General features: G+C 48.9%; 1 protein-coding gene across 1 annotated transcript; it reads right to left on the reverse strand.

The window, feature by feature from the left end:
- On the reverse strand, positions 1-26,301 carry LOC132385688 (nuclear factor 7, ovary-like). Its single transcript, XM_059957893.1, has 8 exons — positions 24,879-26,301; positions 22,235-23,202; positions 21,543-21,638; positions 20,899-21,132; positions 19,066-19,088; positions 18,860-18,978; positions 7,740-7,871; positions 1-3,865 (listed from the first exon to the last, which is right to left on the reverse strand). The coding sequence occupies exons 2-8, from the start codon at positions 22,643-22,645 to the stop codon at positions 3,315-3,317; spliced, it is 1,566 nt and encodes a 521-aa protein (XP_059813876.1). The 5' UTR covers positions 22,646-23,202; positions 24,879-26,301; the 3' UTR covers positions 1-3,314.
- Between the last annotated feature and the right edge of the window lie 422 nt (positions 26,302-26,723).

The raw sequence follows: 26,723 nt of genomic DNA on the forward strand, positions 1-26,723 counted from the left end.
ATAAGAGAAAAGAGTGTTGTTTGATATTTTATATTTATTTTTTCATTGCTCAAACGACATCAATACAATTACATATATATTTAATCCCCTTTTGGAACCAATTATGTAAAAGTTTATTATCCATTGTAAAAGGAATAAGCCTATTTTGAATTAAAGTTTATTTTTGCTAATAAAGATTTCTTTATCTTATCGTCCATATTTACCTTATTCCATAAATCATTCAAGTGTCTTAATATAGGAGATTCTTTTTTTTTCCCGTATCAATTTGGATTCCCATTTATATGTAAAATCTTCTGGTATGTTTTCTCCTATCTTATCTAATTTTATTCTAATCCATGCCGGGTTTTTTTTTCATCAAAAAAAGATGCAATAAATCTAAGTTGAATTGCTTTATCATAATTGTTAAAATTTGGAAGTTGTAACCCTCCTAAATCAAATTTACATCTCAATTTTTCCAATGATATTCTTGACATCTTTCCTTTCCAAAGAAATTTCCTTACATATTTATTTAGTTCTTGAAAAAACTTCTGCGGTAATTGTATTGGTAAAGTTTGGAATATATATTGCAATCTATGGAATATATTCATTTTTACAGCATTAACTCTACCTATTAATGTTATTGGTAACATCATCCATTTATCAAGATCCTCTTTTATTTTTTTTTAATCATGGCAAATAATTTTGTTTATATAAATTTTTTACATCATTGTCAACTCTGATACCTAAATATTTTATCCCATTTATTGACCATCGAAATTGAGTTACTAATCGACATTGATTATAATTTCCTTTTGTAAGGGGTAAAATTTCACTTTTATTCCAATTTAATTTATACCCTGATACTTTCCCGTATTCTTCCAATTTAAAAGATAATCTTTGCAAAGATTGTAATAGGTTTGTAAAATAAATCAAAACATCATCAGCAAATAAATTAATTTTATATTCTTCTTGATTAACTCTAAAACCGCCAATATCTGAATCTGTTCTAATTAATTCAGCTAATGGTTCTTTTGCCAATACAAATAAAGCAGGTGATAACGGGCAGCCTTGTCCAGTTGACCTCGTTAAGCAAAATGGTGTTGAAATCTGAGCATTTGTAACTACTTCAGCTTGAGGATTAGTATTTAAGGTTTTAATCCATTGTATAAAAGATTTTCCTCGCTCATATTTTTCCAATACCTTAAACAAAAAAATCCCATTCCAATCTATCAAATGCTTTTTCTGCATCCAAAGCAAATGCCACACTCATTTCCTCTCTTTTTTGTGCCAGATGAATTATACTAAGTAACCAGGTTAGATTATCCATTGATTGTAATAAAATCTGTTTGATCCATATGCATTAATTTTGGTAAATATTTAGATATTCTATTAGATAAAATTTTTGCTATTATCTTATAATCTGTATTCAACAAAGAAATAGGCCTATATGATGTTGGTTTTAGAGGATCTCTTTTTTTGGCAATACAGTTATGATCGCTGTTAAAAAAGATTGTGGGAGTTTATGCATTCTTTCCACTTGGTATATTAATTCCATAGAGGGAGGAATTAATATATCTTTAATTTTTTTTATAAAATTCAGGAGGAAAACCATCTTCTTCTGGGGATTTGTTACTCTCAAGTGATCCTACAGCTTCTTCAACCTCTTTTAATGTAAAGGGCATATCTAATCCTTTCTGTTCTTCCAAATTAAATTTCGGAAGGGTTATTTGTGATAAAAATTTATCCATCTCAGTAATCTTATTTTGTGATTCTGATTGATATAGTTCAGTATATAAAAAAAAAATAAAGTTTCATGAATTTCCAAAGGTTTATCAGCAACCTTATTTACACTTGTTCTAATTGCATTTATTGTTTTAAAAGCCTGTTCTGTTTTCAACTGCCAAGCAAGAATTTTATGTGATCTTTCACCTAATTCGTAATATTTCTGTTTAGTTCTCATAATTACTTTTTCTGTACGATATGTACGATATTATATTGTAGTTTTTTATTAACAAGTTGTCTTTGTTTTTGTTCTGTCATATATCTTTGAGATTCTTTTTCTAACTTTATATCTTTTCCCAATTTTCCTTCTTAATTTTAGATGTATAACTTATAATCTGACCCCTTAAATATGCTTTCATCGCTTCCTATAATACAATTTTACCCTCAACTGAATGTAAATTTGTATCCAAAAAAAATTGAATCTGTTTTTTCATAAAATCACAAAAATCTTGACGTTTTAATAAAATTGTATTAAATCTCCATCTAAGCTTTATGTCTATTTGAATAAAATGAATAATCTCTTTCTCTTGGATTAATTTTCCTCCATATATCAATCAGGTTTAAATCTTTCATTAATGATAAAGTTAGTTTTATTTCTTTTAATTTTGTAACAACTGTAGTTGACCTTTCCAAAACTGGATCTAAACAAAAATTAAAATCTCTGCCTATTAATATTTTATCATTTGCGTCAGCCAAGTTCAAAAAATCTTCTTGTATGAATTTTGCATCATTTTCATTTGGTGCATAAATGTTCATAAAATTCCATAATTCTGAAAAAAATTGACAATGTATAATCTCGTATCTCCCCACAGAATCAATTATTACATTTTGTATTTTAATTGGTAAAGATTTATTAACCGAAATTGCAACTCCTCTCGATTTTGAATTAAATGAAGTTGCTATAACATTTCCAACCCAATCTCTATTTAATTTCTTATGCCTGTGAACTTACTGAACACATCCTTGCCAGAAAAAAAAAAACTTATCCCAATCCACTCTTCCTAGATCCTTTTTCATTTCCACAAAATTGGCCGTTCTCCAATTTTACCAGAACATTAAGCTGCCAGTTCTGCCCCTCACCAATAGCAGTAATGTCGTTATCCCACGTGTCAACCCAAGCCCTAAACTCATCTGTTTTACCGACAATACTCCGTGCATTGAAATAGATGTACCTGAGAATATGTATATCATCTGCTTTTTTTTCATTTCCGTTTATACATGCAGTCCTCTCATGTTCCTTATCCTCCTGTACCTCACTATCTGCTCTGACACTCTGGTTCCCCTCCCTCTGCAAATCTAAATTAAATTCCCCGGAGCAGCACTGGCAAATCTACCCGCAAGAATTTTATTCCCCCCCCCCCCCCCCGCCCAGTTTAGGGGCAAACCGTCCCGTCGGAACAGGCCCCACCTTCCCGGGAACAAAGCCCAATTGTCCAGAAACACGAAGCCCTCCCTCCTGCACCATCTCCTTAGCCACGTATTTAGCTGCACTCTCCGCACATTTATATTTACAGGGACTTTACTCCTGACGCCGGTCCCGGGACCCGACCGGTTTACAGACCCGGAGCGGAACCGGAGCAGATTCTCAGCCACTGGTTTCGATTCCGAGTCCGGAAGAAAGGATAAAGTTTCCCCGTGAATTTATTCCCAGTGAAGGTGTGGAGATGGGACTTGGTCTCCTCGTTGTAAAATGAAACTGTCCCGGACTCGTAACTGAGATAAACTCCCACCCTCCCGGGGATGGGACCGGCATCGAGACGGGACTCGGGGGAGATGAGACCGGACACGTCACAATCCCGATGTAACACGTCATAACTCCGCCTGATGACCCAGAATCCGGTCTCCGGACTCAGACTGACCCGTCTCTTCCTCTCCACAGACTCTGCGGCGACTCCCAGACACCAGACCCGAATCCCCGTCACCTCCACCTCCCAGTAATGTCTCCCCGATGTGAATCCCTCCGATCCCAGCACACAAGACCGGTTTGTGAATCTCTTCCCGGTGTCAGGGAGATCCCTCCAGGTCCCGGTACATCTCACACTCTTCCGATCCTCAGACACCTCGAGATACGGACTCGCCGTTTCCACATCCAGGGTGACAGAGACTGGGGGGAGAAGCAGAGAATTAGAGAGTCCCCGGGGATCGGGGGGAGACTCGGACGGCGCGGGCCCGGGGATCGGGGGGAGACTCGGGCAGCGCGTCCCCGGGGATCGGGGGGAGACTCGGACAGCGCGGTCCCGGGGATCGGGGGGAGACTCGGACAGCGCGGCCCCGGGGATCGGGGGGGAGACTCGGACGGCGCGGCCCCGGGGATCGGGGGGAGACTCGGGCAGCGCGGCCCCGGGGATCGGGGGGAGACTCGGACAGCGCGGCCCCGGGGATCGGGGGGGGGGGAGACTCGGACAGCGCGGCCCCGGGGATCGGGGGGAGACTCGGACAGCGCGGCCCCGGGGATCGGGGGGAAACTCGGACAGCGCGGCCCCGGGGATCGGGGGAGACTCGGACAGCGCGGCCCCGGGGATCGGGGGGAGACTCGGACGGCGCGGCCCCGGGGATCGGGGGAGACTCGGACAGCGCGGCCCCGGGGATCGGGGGGAGACTCGGACAGCGGGGTCCCGGGTATCGGGGGGGGAGACACGGACCGCGCGGCCCCGGGGATCGGGGGGGAGACTCGGACAGCGCGGCCCCGGGGATCGGGGGGGAGACTCGGACGGCGCGGCCCCGGGGATCGGGGGAGACTCGGACAGCGCGGCCCCGGGGATCGGGGGAGACTCGGGCAGCGCGGCCCCGGGGATCGGGGGGGAGACTCGGACAGCGCGGCCCCGGGGATCGGGGAGAGACTCGGACAGCGCGGCCCCGGGGATCGGGGGGGAGACTCGGACAGCGCGGCCCCGGGGATCGGGGAGAGACTCGGACAGCGCGGCCCCGGGGATCGGGGGAGACTCGGACAGCGCGGCCCCGGGGATCGGGGAGAGACTCGGACAGCGCGGCCCCGGGGATCGGGGGAGACTCGGAGAGCGGGGTCCCGGGGATCGGGGGGAGACTCGGGCAGCGGGGCCCGGGGATCGGGGGGGAGACTCGGACGGCGCGGCCCCGGGGATCGGGGGGAGACTCGGACAGCGCGGCCCCGGGGATCGGGGGGAGACTCGGACAGCGGGGCCCCGGGGATCGGGGGGAGACTCGGACGGCGCGGCCCCGGGGATCGGGGGTGGGGGCGGACTCGGACAGCGCGGCCCCGGGGATCGGGGGGAGACTCGGGCAGCGCGGCCCCGGGGATCGGGGGGAGACTCGGACAGCGGGGCCCCGGGGATCGGGGGGAAACTCGGACAGCACGGCCCCGGGGATTGGGGGGAGACTCGGACAGCGCGGCCCCGGGGATCGGGGGGAGACTCGGACAGCGCGGCCCCGGGGATCGGGGGGAGACTCGGACAGCGGGGCCCCGGGGATCGGGGGGAGACTCGGGCAGCGCGGCCCCGGGGATCGGGGGGAGACTCGGACAGCGGGGCCCCGGGGATCGGGGGGAAACTCGGACAGCACGGCCCCGGGGATTGGGGGGAGACTCGGACAGCGCGGCCCCGGGGATCGGGGGGAGACTCGGACAGCGGGGCCCCGGGAATCGGGGGGAGACTCGGACAGCGCGGCCCCGGGGATCGGGGGGAGACTCGGACAGCGCGGCCCCGGGGATCGGGGGGAGACTCGGACGGCGCGGCCCCGGGGATCGGGGGGAGACTCGGACAGCGCGGCCCCGGGGATCGGGGGGAGACTCGGACAGCGGGGTCCCGGGGATCGGGGGGAGACTCGGACAGCGCGGCCCCGGGGATCGGGGGGAGACTCGGACAGCGCGGCCCCGGGGATCGGGGGGAGACTCGGACAGCGCGGCCCCGGGGATCGGGGGGAGACTCGGACGGCGCGGCCCCGGGGATCGGGGGGAGACTCGGACAGCGCGGCCCCGGGGATCGGGGGGAGACTCGGACAGCGGGGTCCCGGGGATCGGGGGGAGACTCGGACAGCGCGGCCCCGGGGATCGGGGGGAGACTCGGACAGCGCGGCCCCGGGGATCGGGGGGAGACTCGGTCAGCGCGGCCCCGGGGATCGGGGGGGAGACTCGGACAGCGCGGCCCCGTGATGGGGGGGAGACTCGGACAGAGCGGCCCCGGGGATCGGGGGGAGACTCGGACAGCGCGGCCCCGGGGATCGGGGGAGACTCGGTCAGCGCGGCCCCGGGGATCGGGGGAGACTCGGTCAGCGCGGCCCCGGGGATCGGGGGGGAGACTCGGACAGCGCGGCCCCGGGGATCGGGGGGAGACTCGGTCAGCGCGGCCCCGGGGATCGGGGGGGAGACTCGGACAGCGCGGCCCCCTGATGGGGGGGAGACTCGGACAGAGCGGCCCCGGGGATCGGGGGGAGACTCGGACAGCGCGGCCCCGGGGATCGGGGGGAGACTCGGACAGCGGGGCCCCAGGGATCGGGGGGAGACTCGGACGGCGCGGCCCCGGGGATCGGGGGTGGGGGCGGACTCGGACAGCGCGGCCCCGGGGATCGGGGGGAGACTCGGGCAGCGCGGCCCCGGGGATCGGGGGGAGACTCGGACAGCGGGGCCCCGGGGATCGGGGGGAAACTCGGACAGCACGGCCCCGGGGATTGGGGGGAGACTCGGACAGCGCGGCCCCGGGGATCGGGGGGAGACTCGGACAGCGCGGCCCCGGGGATCGGGGGGAGACTCGGACAGCGGGGCCCCGGGGATCGGGGGGAGACTCGGGCAGCGCGGCCCCGGGAATCGGGGGGAGACTCGGACAGCGGGGCCCCGGGGATCGGGGGGAGACTCGGACAGCGGGGCCCCGGGGATCGGGGGGAAACTCGGACAGCACGGCCCCGGGGATTGGGGGGAGACTCGGACAGCGCGGCCCCGGGGATCGGGGGGAGACTCGGACAGCGCGGCCCCGGGGATCGGGGGGAGACTCGGACAGCGGGGCCCCGGGGATCGGGGGGAGACTCGGGCAGCGCGGCCCCGGGGATCGGGGGGAGACTCGGACAGCGGGGCCCCGGGGATCGGGGAAACTCGGACAGCACGGCCCCGGGGATTGGGGGGAGACTCGGACAGCGCGGCCCCGGGGATCGGGGGGAGACTCGGACAGCGGGGCCCCGGGAATCGGGGGGAGACTCGGACAGCGCGGCCCCGGGGATCGGGGGGAGACTCGGACAGCGCGGCCCCGGGGATCGGGGGGAGACTCGGACGGCGCGGCCCCGGGGATCGGGGGGAGACTCGGACAGCGCGGCCCCGGGGATCGGGGGGAGACTCGGACAGCGGGGTCCCGGGGATCGGGGGGAGACTCGGACAGCGCGGCCCCGGGGATCGGGGGGAGACTCGGACAGCGCGGCCCCGGGGATCGGGGGGAGACTCGGTCAGCGCGGCCCCGGGGATCGGGGGGGAGACTCGGACAGCGCGGCCCCGTGATGGGGGGGAGACTCGGACAGAGCGGCCCCGGGGATCGGGGGGAGACTCGGACAGCGCGGCCCCGGGGATCGGGGGGAGACTCGGTCAGCGCGGCCCCGGGGATCGGGGGGGAGACTCGGACAGCGCGGCCCCGTGATGGGGGGGAGACTCGGACAGAGCGGCCCCGGGTATCGGGGGGAGACTCGGACAGCGGGGTCCCGGGGATCGGGGGGAGACTCGGACAGCGGGGCCCCGGGTATCGGGGGGAGACTCGGACAGCGGGGTCCCGGGGATCGGGGGGAGACTCGGACAGCGGGGTCCCGGGGATCGGGGGGGAGACTCGGACAGCGGGGTCCCGGGGATCGGGGGGAGACTCGGACAGCGGGGCCCCGGGGATCGGGGGAGACTCGGACAGCGGGGCCCCGGGTATCTGGGGGAGACTCGGACAGCGGGGTCCCGGGGATCGGGGGGAGACTCGGGCAGTGGGACCCGGGGATCGGGGGGTGGTGGAGATCTCAGGCGCGGTCGGGTGGCCGACACGAACCTTTGATTCGACAAAAGCAGATGTCTCCACAAGGGTTTTCCGCTGAACAGGGGAAACATCCTCGCTCACTCCTGCCTGTTGACCCCTGAAAGAATTTTGTGTTTCCATGAGATCTCCTCTCATTCTCCGAAACTGGGAAAAGAGAACATAGAACAGTACAGCACAGGAACAGGCCCGTCATACAATGTTCACTTTCATTTGTGAGTGGGAAGTGGGGCAGTGTGATGGTTTGAAACAGTAAAGGAGGTGATGATGGGAACCGGTAGGGGAGAGATGAATGGCAGATTGAACCAGGAGGGGGTGGGGTGGAAACCCTGTGGGTGATCTGTGTGTGTAGACGTAATGAGAAGCTAGAGGGGGCAAAGATGGCAGATCAGGATGACTTTGTCCCCTTTCCCAGAGCCCCATCCCCCGCAGCCCCTCATTAGGACAGGGGATGAATTTACAGGAACCCTTAAGCAACACAGGTCTGGATGAAGTGTTTCAGTCTGAACCGTCGACTGTTTACTCTTTTCCATAGAAACTACCCGGCCTGCTGTTCCCCCAACAATTTGTTTGTGTTACTCTGCTTTAAATATATTCAATTATTTGGCCCCCACCGCTGCCTGTGGCAGATTCCCTATCCTGTGGATAAAGGAATTCCTCCGCATCTCTGTCCTAAATGGACATCCCTATAGTCGGAGGCTGTGCTCACCGTTCCCGACCCACCCACATCCTCCCAACATCAACTCTCTCCAGACAGGTGTCAGAGAGATCTGGCGAGACCCTTCATCAGGACCTGTGTAGCCTGAATTACCAGCATCTGCAGATTTTCTCCTGTTTGATTTTTAATGCAGGAGTTAATAAGTAAACTTCTTGATTGGCCAGAGTCTCAAAAGTTATGGGGAGGAGACTGGAGAATAGGGTTGAGAGGGATGATAAATCAGCCATTCTTCTAAACTCCGGTACAGGCCCAGAACCATCAAACACTCCTCATATGTTAACTCTTTCATTCCCGGAATTATTCTGGTGAATCATCTGCACCCCCTCCAATGCCAGCACATGATTTCCGATGGAAGGGACCCAAAACTGCTCACAGTACTCCAAGTGTGGTCTGACCAATGCCTTATAAATCCTCAGAATTACATCCTTGCTCTTGTACTCTAATCCTCTCGAAATGAAAGCAAACATTGAGTTTGCCAATCTTACCACTGACACAAACTGCAAGTTAACCTTCAGGGAATCCTGCACAAGGACACCCATGTCCGTTTGCACCTCTGATTTTTGAATTTCGCCCTGTTTACAGAATTGTCTATGCCTTTATTCCTTCGATCAAAGTCGTACCTGCCTAAGTTTGTACCTGTCAAACTCTACCTGTACTACAAGATCCCTATTCCGTATACTGGTGCATTCAAATAAGACCATAAGACAAAGCAGCAGAAGCCGGCCCTTCGGCCCTTCGAATCTGCTCCGCCATTTTATCATAAGCTGATCCATTCTCCCATTTAGTGCCACTCCCCCACCCTCTCACCATGACCTTTGATGCCCTGGCTACTCAGATACTTATCAATCTCTGCCTTAAATACACCCAATGACCTGGACTCCACTGCCGCAACAAATTTACAGATTCACCACCCTCTAGCTAAAAAAATTTCTTTGCATCTCCGTTCTGAGTGGGCGCCCTTCAATCCTTAAGTCATGCTCTCTCGTACTAGACTCCCCCACCATGGGAAACAACTTTGCCACATCCACTCTGTCCATGCCTTTTAACATTCGACATGTTTCTGTGAGGTTCCTCCTCATTCTTCTAAACTGCACGGAGTTCAGTCCAAGAGTGATCAAATGTTCCTCAGATGTTAACCCTCTCATTCCCGGAATCATTCTGGTGAATCTGCTCTGAACCCTCTCCAATGTCAGAACATCCTTTCTTAAATAAGGAGCCCAAAACTGCACACAGTATTCCAAGTGAGGTCTTACCACTGCCTTATAGAGCCTCAACATCACATCCCTGCTCTTATATTTTATTCCTCTAGAAATGAATGTCAACCTTCTTCACCACCGACTCAACCTGGAGACTAACCTTAAGGGTATCCTGCACGAGCACCCTCAAGTCCCGTTGCATCTCAGAACTTTGAATTCTCTCTCCACTTAAATAATAACCATACACTTTTCAACATTGTATTTCATTTGCCACTTCTTTGACCATTCTCCAAATCTATCCAAGTCTCTCTGCAGACTCTCTGTTTCCTCAGGTGGGGGAGTTTCCACCTACCTTTGTATCATCAGCAAACTTAGCCACAAAGCCATCTTTTCCATAATCCAAATCGTTGATATACAACGTAAAAAGAAGTGGCCCCAACACGGACCCCTCTGGAACACCACTTTTAACAGGCAGACAACCAGAATGGGATCCTTTATTCCCACTCTCTGTTTCCTCCCAATCAGCCAACGCTCTATCGACAGATGTAACTTTCCCGTAATTCCATGGGCTCTTATCTTGTTGAGCAACCTCATGTGTGGCACCTTGTCAAAGGCCTTCTGAAAATCCAAATACACAACATCCACTGCATCTCCCTTGTCCAGCCTACTTGTAATCTCCTCAAGAGATTTCAATGGGTTTGTCAGGCAGGATTTTCCTTTAAGGCAACCATGCTGAGTTTGGCCTATCTTGTCATATGCCTCCAGGTACTCCTTAACCTCATTCTTGACAATTGACTCCCACCGATGTCAAGCTAACAGGTCTATAATTCACTTTTTGCTTCCTTGCCCCTTTCTTAAATACCAGAGTGGCATTTACAATCTTCCACTCCTCCGGAACCATGTCAGAATCTATTGACTTTTGAAAGATCATTGCTAATGCCTCCGCGATCTCCACAGCTACTTCCTTCAAAACACAAGGGTGAATTCCATCTGGTCCTGGAGATTTATCTACCCTGAGACTATCCAGCTTCCTGAGTACTTTCTCTGTCGTAATTGTGACTGCGCACACTTCTCTTCCCTGACACCCTTGAGTGTCCGGTATACTGCTGATATCTTCCTCAGTGAGGACTGATGAAAATACTCGTTCAGTTCCTCAGCCATCTCCTTATCTCCCATTACAATTTCTCCAGCATCATTTTCTATCAGTCCTATATCCACTCTCACCGGTTTTTTACTCTTTATATACTTGAAAAAGCTTTTGGTATCTTCTTTGATATTATTTGCTAGCTTTCTTTCATAGTTCATCTTTTCCCTCTTAATGGCCTTCTTAGTTTCCTTTTGTAAGCTTTTAAAAACTTTCCAATACTCTGTCTTCCCAGTAATTTTTGCTTCCTTGAATTCCCTCTCCTTTGCTTTTACTTTGGCTTTCACTTCTCTTGTCAGCCACGGTTGCATCTTTTTCCATTCGAAAATTTCTTCTTTTTTGGAATATATCTGTCTTGCATATTCCTCACTTCTCGCATAAACTCCAGCCACTGCTGCTCTGCTGTCCTCCCGCTAGTGTCCCTTCCCAGTCAAATTTGGCCAGTTCCTCTCTCGGCCACTGGAATTTCCTTTACTCCACTGAAATACTGACACATCAGATTTCTGCTTCTCTTTCTCAAATTTCACAGTGAAGTCAATCATGTTAAGATCACTGTCACCTAACAGTTCCTTCACCTCAATCTCTCTAATCACCTCTGGGTCATTACACAATATCCAATCCAGTACCTCTGATCCCCTAGTGGGCTCAACAACAAGCTGTTCTGAAATAGCATCTCGTAGACATTCTACAAATTCTCTCTCTTGAGATCCAGTGTCGACCTGATTTTCCCAATCCACTCGCATGTTAAAATCCTCTCAATTATCATAACACTGCCCCTCTGGCAAGCCTTTTCTATTTCCTGTTGTAATTTGTAGTCCACATCGCTGCAGCTGTTAGGAGGCCGGTAGATAACTGCCATCAGGGTCCTTTTACCCCTGCGATTTCTTAGCTCAACCCATAAAGATTCTGCACCTTCCAATCCTATGTCACCTCTTTCCCATCCCCCTGCCAAATTAGTTTAAACCCTCCCTAACAGCTCTATTAAACATTTCTGCTATGATATATATCCCCTTCGGGTTCAGGTGTAACCCATCCTTTTTGAACAGTTAATACTTCCCCCAAAAGAGATCCCAATGATCCAAGAATCTGAAGCCCTGCCCCCTGCACCAGTCTCTCAGCCACACATTCATCAGCCTGATCCTACTATTCTTGCCCTCGCTAGCACATGGCACAGGTAGCAATCCTGAGATTACTACCCTGGAGGTCCTGCTTCTCAGCTTCATTCTTAACTCCCAGAAATCTCTCTTCAGGACCTCCTCCCTTTCCCTCTCTATGTCATTGGTACCAACATGTACCAAGACAGCTGGCTGCTCGCCCTCTCCCTTCAGGATATTCTGGACCCAATCCGAGACATCCCGTACCCTGGCACCTGGGAGGCAGCCCACCATGCGGGTATCTCTATCAGGCTCACAGAATCTCCTGTCTGTTACCCTGACTATGGAATCCCCTATGACTACCGCATTCCTCTTCTCCCTCCTTCCCTCCTGCACAACAGCGCCAGGCTCAGTGCCAGAGACCCGCTCACCGTGGCCGTCCCCTGTCAGGTCATCCACCTCAACAGCATCCAAAACGATATACTTGTTGCTGAGGGGGGCAGACACAGTGGTGCTCTCCACTACCCTGGCATTTCCCTTCCCTCTCCTGACAGTCACCCAGTTTTCTGACCCCTGTAGCCTAGGGATGACTACCTCCCTGTAGCTCCTGTCTATCACCTCTTTGTTTTCTCTAATAAGCAGTAGGTCATCAAGCTGCTGCTCCAGATCCCTAACACGGTCTCCGAGGAGCTGAATCTCGGTTCACCTGGTGCAGATGTGGCTATCAGGGAGGCTGGAGGTCTCCCAGGATTCCCACATCTGACACCCTGAACAAAGCACTAACCCTGCAGACATGCTACCTAATTCTACAGGAATGAAACAAAGAAAGATAGGTCTACTCACCCACTTACTTCACCAAGCACATGAACTTTTTAAACCGTTAGCTAATGTGCCCTGCTGTTCCCCCGTCCGTCCAGGCCGATTTGCCAAGGGGAGAAAAAGAGTCGGTTCCTCGCTCTCGGCTCTTCCCGTTACCGCCTGAGCCCGTTGAGCCAAAGCCCTACACTCTGCTGCCACCCACTCCGCTGCCCGCTGTATAGGGTGGTCATCTTTTTAAACTCTCCGTGCTGTCCTGCGCAGTCTCGCCGTTCTAGTACGCAAAGTTTTTTTTTTACACTGCCTTCCTTCAGAATTTAGCTCCCACGCCGCCCTTCTTGTCCCAATCTAAAAAACCACCTTCAGTCGTGTATTCATCAGCCTATTCCACACTGTCCACATGAAATTCAGCAAGGCCTTTGATGTCGATGATAGACCACACTTGGAGCATTGTCTGCATTTCCGGTTCCCGAATATGGGGACGATGTCATTACACTGGACAGGAGGCTTCAGGAGGATGTTACCAGGACTGGGGGCTTGGGTTAAAAGCAAAGAGTGAGTAAGCGTGGGCTATTCAGCTGTAGTGTAGGATGTTCAGGTGTGACCCCTTATCAAGGTAAATAATTCTAAGGAGCTTAAATAACGTTCTTTTTCCAAGAAATGGGAGTACAGAACCAAAGGCCTCCGATTGAAAGTGAGATGGGAAATTGGGTAACATTCTCAGAGAGAGGGAGGTTGGTGAACGGAATTTGCCCTCAGACGCTGTCGAAACAGGTAAAAAATAACATATTTTAAAATAAATACACAGATGGGAAATGGTTAGAGGGATGGGGGGGGGCAAACACACACAAATGGGACAGGCTCAAGAAGACATCTTAGTCTTGCAGATTGATGAAGTGGGCTGTGAGTTCAACATCCATCAAACCCTCCCAGATCATCCTCCTGAGGAATCTCACCCCGGAGTCTGTCTGTGAAGTGTTGATGTGACGTCACGTCAGATGGCAGCTCAGTGACACAGAACAGACAGGCTGGGTAAGGACGGCAGATTTCAATCCTAAATGGGAATTTATGCCTATTTCTGTGGCTGTGTGTCACACTCTGATAGTATATCGCGCGCGCGCGCGTGTGTGTGTGTTGATTATGGTAAATACCCGTGTGGAGTGTATACACATTGAAGGAGAGTATGCACATTGAAGAAGTTTTTATGTTACAGTGTGTCATCACAAGTCTGGTGTGTGTTGACAATGTGTCACACGTGATTGAGTTGTTTAAATCAATAAATGACTGTCTCTGAAGAGTCTGGTTTCCAGGTTACTGAGGGAAATAACAACGTACATTGCTGAGGCTCTGACTACAATCTGCCAATCCTTCCTGTGTATGTGTGTGAGGGAGCTTTGCCAGGCCGCTTATGCTGTGTGTGCTTCTCCCGAGATGAAATCTTGACCCATGTCAATGCTTGTTGGTGTGTCCGAGCTCATTCTCACAATGCTTCAATGTAGTGGTCTGATCACCATGAGACATAGGAGCAGAATTAGGCCATTTTCCTATCGAGTCTGCTCCGCCATTCAATCATGGCTGATCATTTTTTCCCTCCTCAGCCCCACTACCTGGTCTTCTCCCCGTAACCTTTGATGCTGTGTCCAATCTAGAACCTATCAAGCTCTGCCTTAAATACACCCAACAGGTTCCACAAATTCAACAGCTGCTGGCACAAATTTCTCCACATGTTTTAAATAGATTCCCCCTCTGTCTTGAGGCTGTGCCCTCTTGTCCTAAACTCCACCACCATGGGAAACATCCTTTCCACATCTACTCTGTCTAGGACTTTCAACATTCGAAAGGTTTCTAGGACTTTCAACATTTGAAAGGTTCCAATGAGATTCCCCCTCATCTTTCTAAATTCCAGCGAGTACAGACACAGAGCTATCAAACTTTCCTCGTATGATAACCCTTTCATTCCTGGAATCATCCTTATGAAATGAACCTTCTGCAATGCCAGCACATCTTTTCTTAGACGAGGAGCCCAAAATTGTTCACAATACTCAAGGTGAGTCTTCACCAGTGCCTTATAAATCCTCAGCATCACATCCCTGCTCTTGAACTGAATGCTATTTGAACCGATTGAATTCAATGCTAACATTGGATTTGCCTTCCTCACCAGTGACTCTACCTTCAAGTTAACCTTTAGAGAGTTCTGCAGAATGACTGCTAAGTCCAATTTCGTCTCAGATTTTTTTGATTTTCTCCCCATTTGAAAAAAAAATCTGCACATTATTTCTACGACCAAAGTGCAGGATCATGTATTTTCCAACATTGTATATAATTTGCCAATTTCTTTCCCATTCTCCTCATCCAAGTCCTTGTCAGGCCTAACTGTTTCCTCAACACTACCGGCCCCACCGCCAATCTTCGTATCATCTGCAAAACCTGGAAACAAAGCCATCTACTCTAGGACAAGAGGGTATGACTTCATGACTGGAGGACGTCCTTTTAGAACTGAGATGTGGAGAAATTACTTTAGTCAGTGTCTGTGGAGAATCTGTGGAATTTGTTGCGATATGTGGCTGTGGAGGCCAAGGCATATTTAAGGCAGAGATGTACCGGTTCTCATTTAGCCAGGGCATCAAATGGTATGGGGTGAAAGCAGGGGAGAGTGGATGTCCGGAAGAATTGGGTCTTCCCATGACTGAATATTGGAGCAAACTCAATGGGCCGAATGGCCTTTTTCTGCTCCTCTATCTTATTGTCTATTCCATCAGCTAAATCTTGATATACAGCATAAAATGAAGGTGTCCTAACACCTGTGTCCCTGTGGAACACGAGTCACTGGCAGCCAACCAGGAAAGGTTCCGTTTACTCTCCTTCGCTGTTTCCTACCAATCAGCCAATGTTCTGACCATGCCTGTAACTTTTCTGTAATACCATGGCCTCTTAACCGGGTTACCACCTTCATGCGTGGCACTTTGTCAAAGGCCTTCTGAGATTCCAAATATACAGCATCCACTGCATCCCCTTTATCGATCCTGATTGTAATCTCAAAGAATCCCAACAGGTTTGTCAGGCAGGATATTCCCTAACGAAGCCATGCTGACTTGTCCTATCTTGTCCTGTGTCACCAAGTATTCCATATACTTAACAACTGACTCCAATTTCTTCCCAACCACAGAGGTGAGGCAAACTGGTCAATAATTTCCTTTCTGCTGCCTTCCTCCTTACTTAAAGAGTTAAGTGACATTTGCCATTTTCCAGTCCTCTGGCACCATGCCAGGGTCCAATGATTTTGAAAGATCATTTGAAATGCCTCCATAATTTCTACTGCGACCTCTTTCAGAACACTGGGGTGCAGTTCATCTGGTCTGGGTGACTTATGTATCTTTAGGGCTTTCAGCTTTTTGAGCAGCTTGTCCCTTGTAACAGTAACTGCACTCACTTCTCTTCCCTCGCACTCTTCAACACCGGGCACAGTGCTGGTGTCTTCCACGGTGAATACTGGTGCAAAATATTTGGCTTATCTGCCATCTCTTTATCCTCTGTTATTATGCATCCAGCCTCATTTTCTAGCTGTCCTATATCCACTCTCATCTCTGTTTTATTTTTTTACAATACTTGAAAAACAATTTGATATTGTTTGCTATCTTGTTTTCCAAAGATAGGTGTGTAAAAAGGGCCTGAAGGATCATTGGATACCAGAGTCACCCCAACCACAACCTGTACCAGTTGCTACCATCCGGGATACGGTACCACAGCATAAAAGCCGGGAGCAACAGGCTCTGGGACAGCTTCTTCAACCAGGCCAGTTCAATTCAAATCAATTTCTTGTTTATTTTTTCCCACCCAATCATCCTTTTAGTTCCTCTCTGTCGATATTTCAAAGCTTCCCAATCCTCTCTCTTCCGAATAATTTTTGTTTAGTTGTATGCCCTCTCCTTTGCCTTTACATTAACTTGTCTTCCCTTGTCAGCCATGGTTGAACTATTTCGCCATTTGAGTATTTATTTATTTTTGGAGTATATCTATCCTCATTTTCCCAGAAACTGACACCATTTCTGCTCTGCTCTCATCCCTGCCAGCATCTCCTTCCAATTTGCTTTGGCCAACTCCTCACTCAGACCGCTGTAATTTCTTTCACTCCTCTGAAATACTACAACATCAGACTTTACTGTCTCCTTATCAGATTTCAAGCTGAACTCGGTCATGTTGTGAGCTCTGCCTCCTAAGGTTTCTTTTAACTACTCCCCTCTGGTTCAATACATAACACCCAACCCAGTAGAGCTGTTCCCCGAGTAGGCTCAACGACAAACTGCTCTAGAAAGCCATCACATTGCATTCAACAAACTCACTCTCTTGAGATCCTTTACCAACCTGATTTTCCCAATTGACCTGCATGTTGAAATCTCCCGTGATTATCATAACATTGTCCTTTTCATCAGCCTTTTCTATTTCCAGTTGTAATCTGTGGGCCTCAACCCACTGACTGTTGGGAGGCCTGTATATGACTGGTGTCTGTGTCATATTTACTTTTGCAATTCCTTACCTCAACCCACAAGATTCAACATCTTCCAATCCTATGTCACATCTAGCTGCTGATTTACCAGCAGAGCCACACCACCCCATCGGCTTCCTTCCTTCCTCCGATACATTGTGTAACCTTGAACATTCAGATCCCAACTACAACCATCCTTCAGTCAAAATTCAGTGATGGCCAGAACATCATACCTAACAATCGGTAATAGTGCAACAAGATCATCCACCTTATTTCTCATACTCCATATATTGGAATATAACACTTGGTGTACTGTATCTGCTACCCTTTTTAATTCTGCATCCCTAATGCACTGATACTCACCCTACTGGCTGCAATTTTCTCCTCTCATCTGTCCGCCCTATCTGACAGTCTGACTGGACGCTATCTTTGCATTTTTACCATCAGTCTTATCCCTTCACTCCAGTTCCAACACCCCCCCCCCACCATATTAGTTTCAATCCTCCCCAACAGCTCTATCAAACCTCTCTGTGAGAATATTGTTCTCCCTTGGGTCGAGGTGCGACCCATCCCTTTTGAGTAGGTCATTCCTCCACCAGAAGAGATCCCAATGATCCAAGAACCTGAATCCCTGTCCCCAGCACCATCTTCTCAGCCATGTTTATCTGTCAAATTATCCTGTTTCAACCCTCACCAGCACGTATCACATGCAGCAATCTGGAAATTACAACCCTGGGGGTGCTGCTTCAGTGCTTTCTACCAAGCTCTCCAAATTCTATTTTCAGGACCTCTTTGTTTTTACTTCCAATGTCATTGTCACAAATTTACAAAGATATCTGGCTCTTTTCCCTCCCTCTCTAAAATGCTGCGGACACGATTCGAGGCATCCCTGACCCTGGCATCCAGGAGGCAACATACCATTCGAGTGTCCCGTTCACATCAATAGATTCTCCTGTCTGTCCCCCTGACGATTCCCTAATGCACTGATACCCATCCCTGACCCTGGCACCCAGGAGGCAACATACCATTCAGGTGTCCCGTTCACATCAATAGAATCTCCTGTCTGTTCCCCTGATGATTCCCTAATGCACTGATACCCATCCCTGACCCTGGCACCCAGGAGGCAACATACCATTCGGGTGTCCCGTTCACATCAATAGAATCTCCTGTCTGTTCCCCTGGCGATTCAGGCCCCGATCACGACCACTCCCCTCTTCTGCCTCTAACAACAATGAGAGATGCTGATCCGGAAGGGGGAAGACCTGTGTCAGTCAGAGTCTGCACTCACAGGGCACATGAACGACTTGTGTATTTTCCTGACAATCCCTGTCACCACACTGATACTCATTTTTATTCCTGACAATATTATTGTCAGTATTAAATTCTCAGCTCCTCTGGTAGATCCAGACTTATGTCCTGGTGTGTTAATGCATTTGCCTGGGATTGGAACAGAGTGGTTCATCTGACAGTCCCGTATATTGATTGTGTTGTGACCCTGTGCTGGTATGTTCAGGGGTCTGACATCTCCAGCTGACCATGTGACAGTGATGCCTCCCAGTCGGTGGGGTTGATGTGGAATAAACTTCAGTTCCCCTTCAGCCCAGTATTACAGACAATCTTTGCCTCACATTGGAACTAAATTGAGCTTCATAAACAAGGGGAAATGAATCGTTGTACGTTTTACCTCGATTAATAGCATCAAGCGTTTCTCTCAGCACTGTGTTCAACAAATAGGGGTGATCGAAGTTTTCAACCGGTAGGGTCTCATCTGTCACTGCTAATTCCTGGACATCGTCATTAATCCTGTAAATATTAAACTACTGGTTATAAATTGCTATTCTGAACTATCTTACAAATCCATTCAGTGTTTCAGTAAAGAGCCTGTCCTACCTCCTGTTCCGACGAGCTTCCTCCTGAAATAAATAAAACACAAATCTGATTAGACTTGGACTTACTGTCCACATCCTGAATTTCATCCAAATCATTACAAGGTGTTGAAAATTCGCACTCCCACAATCACTCAGACACACGGACAATACAGAACCATGAATTTACAGGGAAAGTTTCTGAATATCAGACCATTACTGAGTGGATGAATCTTACAGGGAAGACAGGACAGGCTGTGCATTATCATCTGGATATGACGTCAGTGTGATAGGATGGAGGAATTTAAGATCAGTGATGTATGTGATTGTGTGCGGGTGGAGGAAGTACCTCAATGTATGGGAAGACTCGTGGGGATATATAATTCCAGATGGATTTTAACAAATTCCACAAGAAATTCAGTGAGGAGGATGTGAAACTCGCTGCCACAGGAGTGGATGAAATGGAACAGCAGAGTGACTGTAATGGGGAGGCTGGATAAACACGTGAGGGACCAGGGAGTTCGGGGCACTGTTGCTGGTTGTGGTGAGTAGGTGGCAGGAGGATTGTGATGCAGGGAAACTGATAGAAGATGGACCTAATGGCCTGTTTATGATAGAGAATGGGATATAATCCCATGTGAAATATATCCAAAAAATAAAGAGACAGTGAAAGTTTCCATAATCTGATGGAAACCGGATATGGAGGATAAGTCTAATGTGTGGGTCACATTCTTTGTTCTCACTGATTGACAGAGACCCTCACACCAACAGCAACAGACACACTCACAGCCTGTGACTGGAACTGGGTGTTAATGGAAATTTCAAAGGATATTTAGTGCAGTAATTAAGGAAACAGTCAGCAGCTCTGTGTTATGATCGGAGTAAATAATTTCAGAGAGATTTGCATTTTGTCCTGGGGTGTACAGAAGTTGTGGAAGCCCTCTCTTAGGACAATAGACAATAGACAATAGGTGCAGGAGTAGGCCATTCGGCCCTTCTGTCCAGCACAGCCATTCACTGTGATCATGGCTGATCATACACAATCAGTGCCCCATTCCTGCCCTCTCCCCATATCCCTTGACCCCGCTAGCTATAAGAGCTCTATCTAACTCTCTCTTGAATGCATCCAGAGACTTGGCCTCCACTGCCTTCTGGGGCAGAGCATTCCACATATCCACCACTCTCTGGGTGAAAAAGTTTTTCCGCATCACTTTTCTAAATGGCCTACCCCTTATTCTTAAACTGTGGTCTCTAGTTCTGGACTCACCCATCAGCGGGAACATGCTTCCTGCCTCCAGCGTGTCCAATCCCTTAATAATCTTATTATTATGGGACAACAACAACCCTGAATAGATGCAACAATTGTCTGGTGAGAAACAGTTTGCTGCCATTTGTAAATGTTGTGTGTCGGAGAAACACGTCTGTTTTCTGTCTGCATTGTATTCTGTGTTACGTGTTTATTACGGTAACTCGTCACGTGAGTGGGGACGTGGTAAAAGCGAAGGGAAAAAGTTACGTATCTGTACTTTGTTCTGGGCAGGTTTGAGCTGGGGACGGGCGGATGTCATTCTGTTCTTGACCGCTGTGTTGCAGCTTACTTTACAATGAATTACCCTGAAGTTTCATCGCTTCAAGATTGTGTTTTTTTAATGAAGGACTGAAAGCGTATCTTGGACATTTTGAAATGTCATTATTGGAGTGATGGGAGGGCGCATCATGCAGGTATAACGACTTGTGTGAGGTCGCCAGCAGCGGCAATTGATTTGTCAGAATTGGCTCAGGTGCTGTGTTTATTTCAAATATACCACTGTTCATTTAGTGCCTTTTGACAGAAACAAATTGAAATATAATCCCTCACCTTGAGAAATATCACGCTGTCTTTCTGATCCATCTGTTCCTTTAACTTAGTGATTTCCTCCTGAATAATCCTTATATTCTCTTGAAGAGCTAGAAGATTTTTCTCCATTGGGTTGAGAATCCTCTTCTCTTCTTCCCTGAGATCCCTGAGTAAACTCTGCTCTTTCTCAGTGATAATCTGGCGCAGTTCAGCAAACTGGGATGTGATGTGGGACTGAAGGCTGTGTGACTGTTCCTGTCGAAGGAAAGGTGAAGATTAATATACTGCATTGCTGTGCTCTGTTTCCTTTTGTCGTTAAGTTCGGTCTATTGGAGTCCATGCTACTTCTGAGTGCATTCCCGTCAACTCCATTCCGTCAAGTTTTCCTGAAACCTATTATCACTTATTGACCCATAAACTCCCATCTGATTCACACACACCCTCCCCACCTTTACAGGGTTAACGGTAATTAGCCATTCATCCGGCATGTCCCTGGGATGTGTCGGAATCTTTCGTGGTCACAGGGAGAGCATGCAAACTCCACACAGACAGCAGCAGAGGTCAGGATCGAAACCAGGTCACTAGAGCTGCAATACTCGGCTATTCTGCATTAAAGGGAGCAAAACTCGACAGTAATATCAGAAATTCCGCTCAGGAAGCCTCACCAGAACTCCGGAAATCTTCTCTTTCTGTTGCTGCTCCTTTTCCTGGAAGTCTGATTTCTTTTTTGTGAGAGAGTCGAAGGAAGATTTTATCTGATCCTGGAAGTCAGAGAGTGAAGGAAATAGAAACAAAGATGCATCAAAAGAAACAGGTGATCAAACCCGATTATCACACAAAATGCCGGAAGAACTCAGTGAGTCAGGCAGCATCTATTCAGAGGAAATAAACAGCCGGTGTTTCGGGATGAGACCCTTCATTTGGACTGGGAAGGAATGGGACAGGAGCCAGAATAAAAAGGTTGGGGATGAGAACCAGCTGACAGGTGACGGGTGAGACAACGTGAGGGGGAACGTGGGGGAGGGTGATGAAGTGAGAAGCTGAGAGGGGACAGGTGGAAGAGGTAAAGGGCTGGAGAAGAAGGAATCTAATACGAGAGGACAATCGACCATGGAAGAAACGGGAGGAACTGGGCTGTTTGCGGCCCTGAATGGTGACGAGGGAGGAGGTTAGGAGTCAGGTGTAGCACTTGTCCCGCTTGCAGGTGTCGGTGCCAGGAGGGAGATCAGTGGGGAGGAGCGAGTGGATCAGGGAGTTACAGAGCTTACGTGGACAGTTGTGGGGAGGGGTGGGTCTGGGCTGTTAAGTGTAATGTAATATGTTAATATGTTAAGTATTAAACTAACGTTAGTTTTACCTTGTAGATTTTAACAGCTTCTTTAATCGGCATGAAGCGGTGCTTTCTGTGTTCCTGCGCGTCTCTACAGACCAGACAGATCAGTGACTTGTCCGTTTCACAAAACAGCTTCAGTTCTTCCTCATGTTCCTCGCAGTGACGTTTACTTTCCTTCCCTTTCGGGTTCAGGCTTAGATTCCGAACTTTTTGTGTCAGATTTGCTAAGGCCCGATTCACCCTGAGGGTGCGGTCAGCAAACAGCTCTCTGCATTCCGGGCAGGAGTTTCTCTCCTCCCTTTCCCAACACCGTGTGATACAAGAGCGACAGAAGTTGTGTCCGCACTCCAGTATAACCGGATCGATGAAGAAATCCAGGCAGACGGGACAAATTACCTCCTCGCTCAAACTCTCGGTCTCTCCTTTCGAAGCCATGTTAACTCCCAGCACTTCCTGATTCAGAATGCTTTCACTTTCGGGGAGCTGCTGTTCAGCTGCAGTACCGCGATTGTCCACTACGCGCGCTGCAGTCTCAGGGAGTGAACATTATGTTGCTGTCTGAGGGAGAAATTCTATCTATTTCAAGGAGGGATTAGAAACAGATTAAGCATGTCGGAACAGTCTCAGGGATGAACATTCTGCTGCTGGATGTGTTCAATGGGAAGTAATGGTGGTAATCGCAGGGTGAGATCAGCAACACATTAAACAGATCAGAACATAAATGAAAATTCGGCCGTAGACTGTCTGAGCCCGGCTCCGAAAGGAGCGGCGTTGGGCCTGGGGTTTGCAACCTCGTCCCGAAAAGTGGCAGTGCACAGAAATGTCAAATGAACCTCCAAAGACCTCATCCCCGGGATCGGAAGGACCTTCCCCTGGAAGACGATTGAAGTCCAGCGGAGAAAGGAGAAGCCACAGGGCCGCTAACCTTCGCCCTGGACAGGGGACTCTGACGAGCTGCTGTTGACGGCCTCTGTCCCGGTAGGCGTGATGGGCTGAAGAAGAAGCAGAACAGAAATAAAGCCGGAGAGAAGAGCCTGGTTCAGTCTGAGGCAGGACTGAAAGGGACAAGTTCTGAAACGAGAGGCACAAGAGACTGCAGATGCTGGAATCTCGAGTAACAAATTCGAGGGACTGAGCAGGTCAGGCAGCATCTGTGGAGAGAAATGTAAAATCGACTCGGGAACAACACAGGATGACTACACTCACTTACCGTCCATTGAGATGCTCCCACAACCAATCATCGGAACAAAATGAGTGAAATCGGAGGTGGTTTGACTGAGACTGATCGCATTGGGCCTGTCTCAGAATTACAGAAGTAAAAGGGACAGGCTCAATCTCACAGGATAGTGACAGGATCGGGGCAGGAACAGCAGGACTTGTTCAAGTATATAAAAATACAGGTGAGAGCAGATACAGGACAGATAGAAAATGATGCTGGAGAAATTGTAATGGGAGATAAGGAGATGGCTGAGGAACTGAACGAGTATTTGCATCAGTCCTCACTGAGGAAGATATCAGCAGTATACTCAAGGGTGAGTATTCCCGGACACTCAAAGGTGTCAGGGAAGAGAAGTGTGTGCAGTCACAATTACGACAGAGAAAGTACTCAGGAAGCTGAATAGTCTAAGGGTAGATCAATCTCCAGGACCAGATGGTATGCACCCTTGTGTTTTGAAGGAAGTATCTGTGGAGATCGCGGAGGCATTAGCAATGGTCTTTCAAAAGTCAATAGATTCTGGCCTATTTCCGGAGGACTCCGCTATTTAAGAAGGGGGCAAGGAAGCAAAAAGAAAATCATAGACCTGTTAGCTTGACATCGGTGGTTGGGAAGTTTTTGGAGTCGATTGTCAAGGATGAGGTTACCGAGTATCTGGAGGCATATGACAAGATAGGCAGAACTCAGCATGGTTTCCTTGAAGGAAAATCCTGCCTGACAAACCTAGTGCAATTTTTTGAGGAAATTACAAGTAGGCTAGACAAGGGAGATGCAGTGGATGTTGTGTATTTGGATTTTCAGAAGGACTTTGAGAAGGTGCCGCACAGGAGGCTGCGAAATAAGACAAGAGCCCATGGAATTACGGGAAAGTTACATACGTGGATAAAGCGTTGGCTGATTGTCAGGAAACAGAGAGTGGGAATAAAGGATTGCATTCTGGTTGACTGCCAGTTACTAGTGGTGTTCCACAGGGGTCCGTGTTGGGGCCGCTTCTTTTTGCGTTATATATCAACGATTTGGATTATGGAATAGATGGCTTTGTGGCTAAGTTTGCTGATGATACAAATATAAGTGGAGGGGACGGTAGCGCTGAGGAAACAGAGAGTCTGCAGAGAGACTTGGATAGATTAGGAGAATGGTCAAAGAAGTGGCAAATGAAATACAATACAGGGCAGTAGAACCAGGGATCACAGACTCAAAATCCGAGGTCACCTCAGCAGGACTGAGATGAGGAGAACTTTCCCCAACACAGTGCGGTGAATATTTGGAATTTTTTTCCACAAGTTTCCTAAATTAAACGGACATATTTAGGAGCTTGGCGGTGTTGGGAACGTTTCAGGAAAGTGGCGCTGAGGTCAAAGTTCAACATGTTCTGATTGAGGGGCAGAACAGTGCAATGGGCCGAATGGCCACGCCTGCTCCTGTTTCTTATTTTCTAAATCACGAATTTACCTTTGCGCCTGTTCTCCCTTGGCCTTCCGCCTGTCGGATTGCACAGGGGAGCGGTGAGAGCTCCGGAGATCCATCAGCAGCCGCTGCGGTTATTTCATGTTCCTGTTACTTATTGCTAATTATTTATATTTGTATTTGCACAGTTTATTGTCTTCCGCACTCTGGCTGATCATTCACTGATCCAGTTATAGTTACTATTCTGTCGATCTTCTCTGTGTCCGCAGCAAAATGCTTCTCGAGTTTGTATGTGGTGAGTTATCCGTACTCTGATAATAAAATTTACTCTGAAGTTTAAGTTTCGGGGAAATTCCTTCGATTGCGAGAACAAACTGTGACTGACATCTCCAGCTCCCGGTAGCTGCCCGTCAGTCACACTTACAGCCAATCAGCGGCACTGCTGGGAGAGTCTTGCTCCTATTGGTTGAGGAGTGCCAGTGGGCGGGATGCTGAATGTTCGGAGCGGTCCGAGGTTTGAAAGTGAGAGCGAGTGGATCCGGGATGTGGCCGGAGATTGGGAGCCAAATTTCGGGTAAAGGCTGCAACACCGGCCAGGTGAATCCTTCCCATGGCAGAGATTCCGTGAGATGTTTCAGCTGAACGGAGGGTGGCCGGTCTTTTCCTGCCAAGAATCAAAGGCCTTTCGTCGGGAGTTTCCTCCCAGACCTGTCTCCGGCTGCTGGGAGCCCGGATCTTACGCGCTACGGCAGCCGATGGATCTCCGGTGCTCTCAAGCGGACGGGCTGAAACCCAAGGGTAAACAAGGCGCAAAGATAAATACATGCTTTAGAAAATAATAAACTGCAGCAGGCGTGTCCATTCGACCCCTTGCCCATGTTCTGCCTTCCACTCCGAACATGGCTGATCTTTGACGTCAGCGAAAATATCTTGCAACGTTCCCATTATCGCTTAGTCCTTCAATATTTCTTGTGAATGTAGAAACCTTGTGGGGAAAAAATCAAAGATTTGCCGCACTCCTCATCTGAGTCCTGTCAGATGACATCGGATTCTGAGTCTGTGACCTTATTCAACACCCAGTGAAGAAACACGGCATTCCTGCCCCACTCTGTCAATACCCTGTGAGACTGTGTCTGTCTCAGTCAGACCACCTCTTATTTTGAGACAGGCCCGGTCAGTATAATCTCTCCGAGGACACTACCTCACCTCCTAAATGAATCTGGGAAATCTCTTCATTCCCTTCATTCCACAGGCTGACTCCGGGAGGGAGACCAGACCTGTGCACAGTGTTCCATGTACGCTCTCACCAGGACCCCGTATACCTTCAGAGGAGATCTTTATTCTTCTATTCAAACCTTCCTTCCCATTCAATTCTCTTCATTTAATATTGACCTCAAACAGTGAACAGACACAACACAGCCTCAGCCATGAATTTAAAGGGCAGGTGTTGCAACAGTTTGAGCTTCATACGGGGGCCACGGAGCAAGCAGGGAGGAATGTGGGAGTGTTGTATGTCTGAGCCCAGCAGCGTGTGTTTGTGTATCAGAATCAGGTCTAATATCACCGGCATATGTGGTAAAATTTGTTGTTTTGTGACAGCAGTACATTGCAATACATAGTAATAAAAATTATAAATCACAATAAGTATTTATAAAAGTAAATTCAAAACGTAGTGCAAAACCGGAGAGAAAATACTGAGGAAATGTTCTTGAATTCATTGTCCATTCAGAAATCTGATGGTGGGGAAGAACCTGTTCCTGAACCGGTGAGTGTGTGTTCAGAGTCCTGTACATCCTCCTTGATGGTAGAAATGAGAAGAGGTCATGTCCTGGGTGATGGGGGTCCTTTATGATGGATGACACCTTTTTGTGGCATCATCTTTTGAATGTG

This window comes from Hypanus sabinus, assembly GCF_030144855.1.
Source record: "Hypanus sabinus isolate sHypSab1 chromosome X2 unlocalized genomic scaffold, sHypSab1.hap1 SUPER_X2_unloc_1, whole genome shotgun sequence".
Lineage (NCBI taxonomy): Eukaryota > Metazoa > Chordata > Chondrichthyes > Myliobatiformes > Dasyatidae > Hypanus > Hypanus sabinus.

Bases quoted from the DNA above. Each gene is read 5' to 3' on its own strand.
- LOC132385688 (XM_059957893.1), bottom strand. From the start codon at position 22,645: ATGGCTTCGAAAGGAGAGACCGAGAGTTTGAGCGAGGAGGTAATTTGT. The intron at 21,133-21,542 runs GTGAGGCTTCCT...TTCCTTCGACAG, and splicing joins AGAAGATTTCCGGAGTTCTG to GAACAGTCACACAGCCTTCA. The intron at 3,866-7,739 runs GTTCGTGTCGGC...TTCTCCCCCCAG, and splicing joins CTGCTTTTGTCGAATCAAAG to TCTCTGTCACCCTGGATGTG.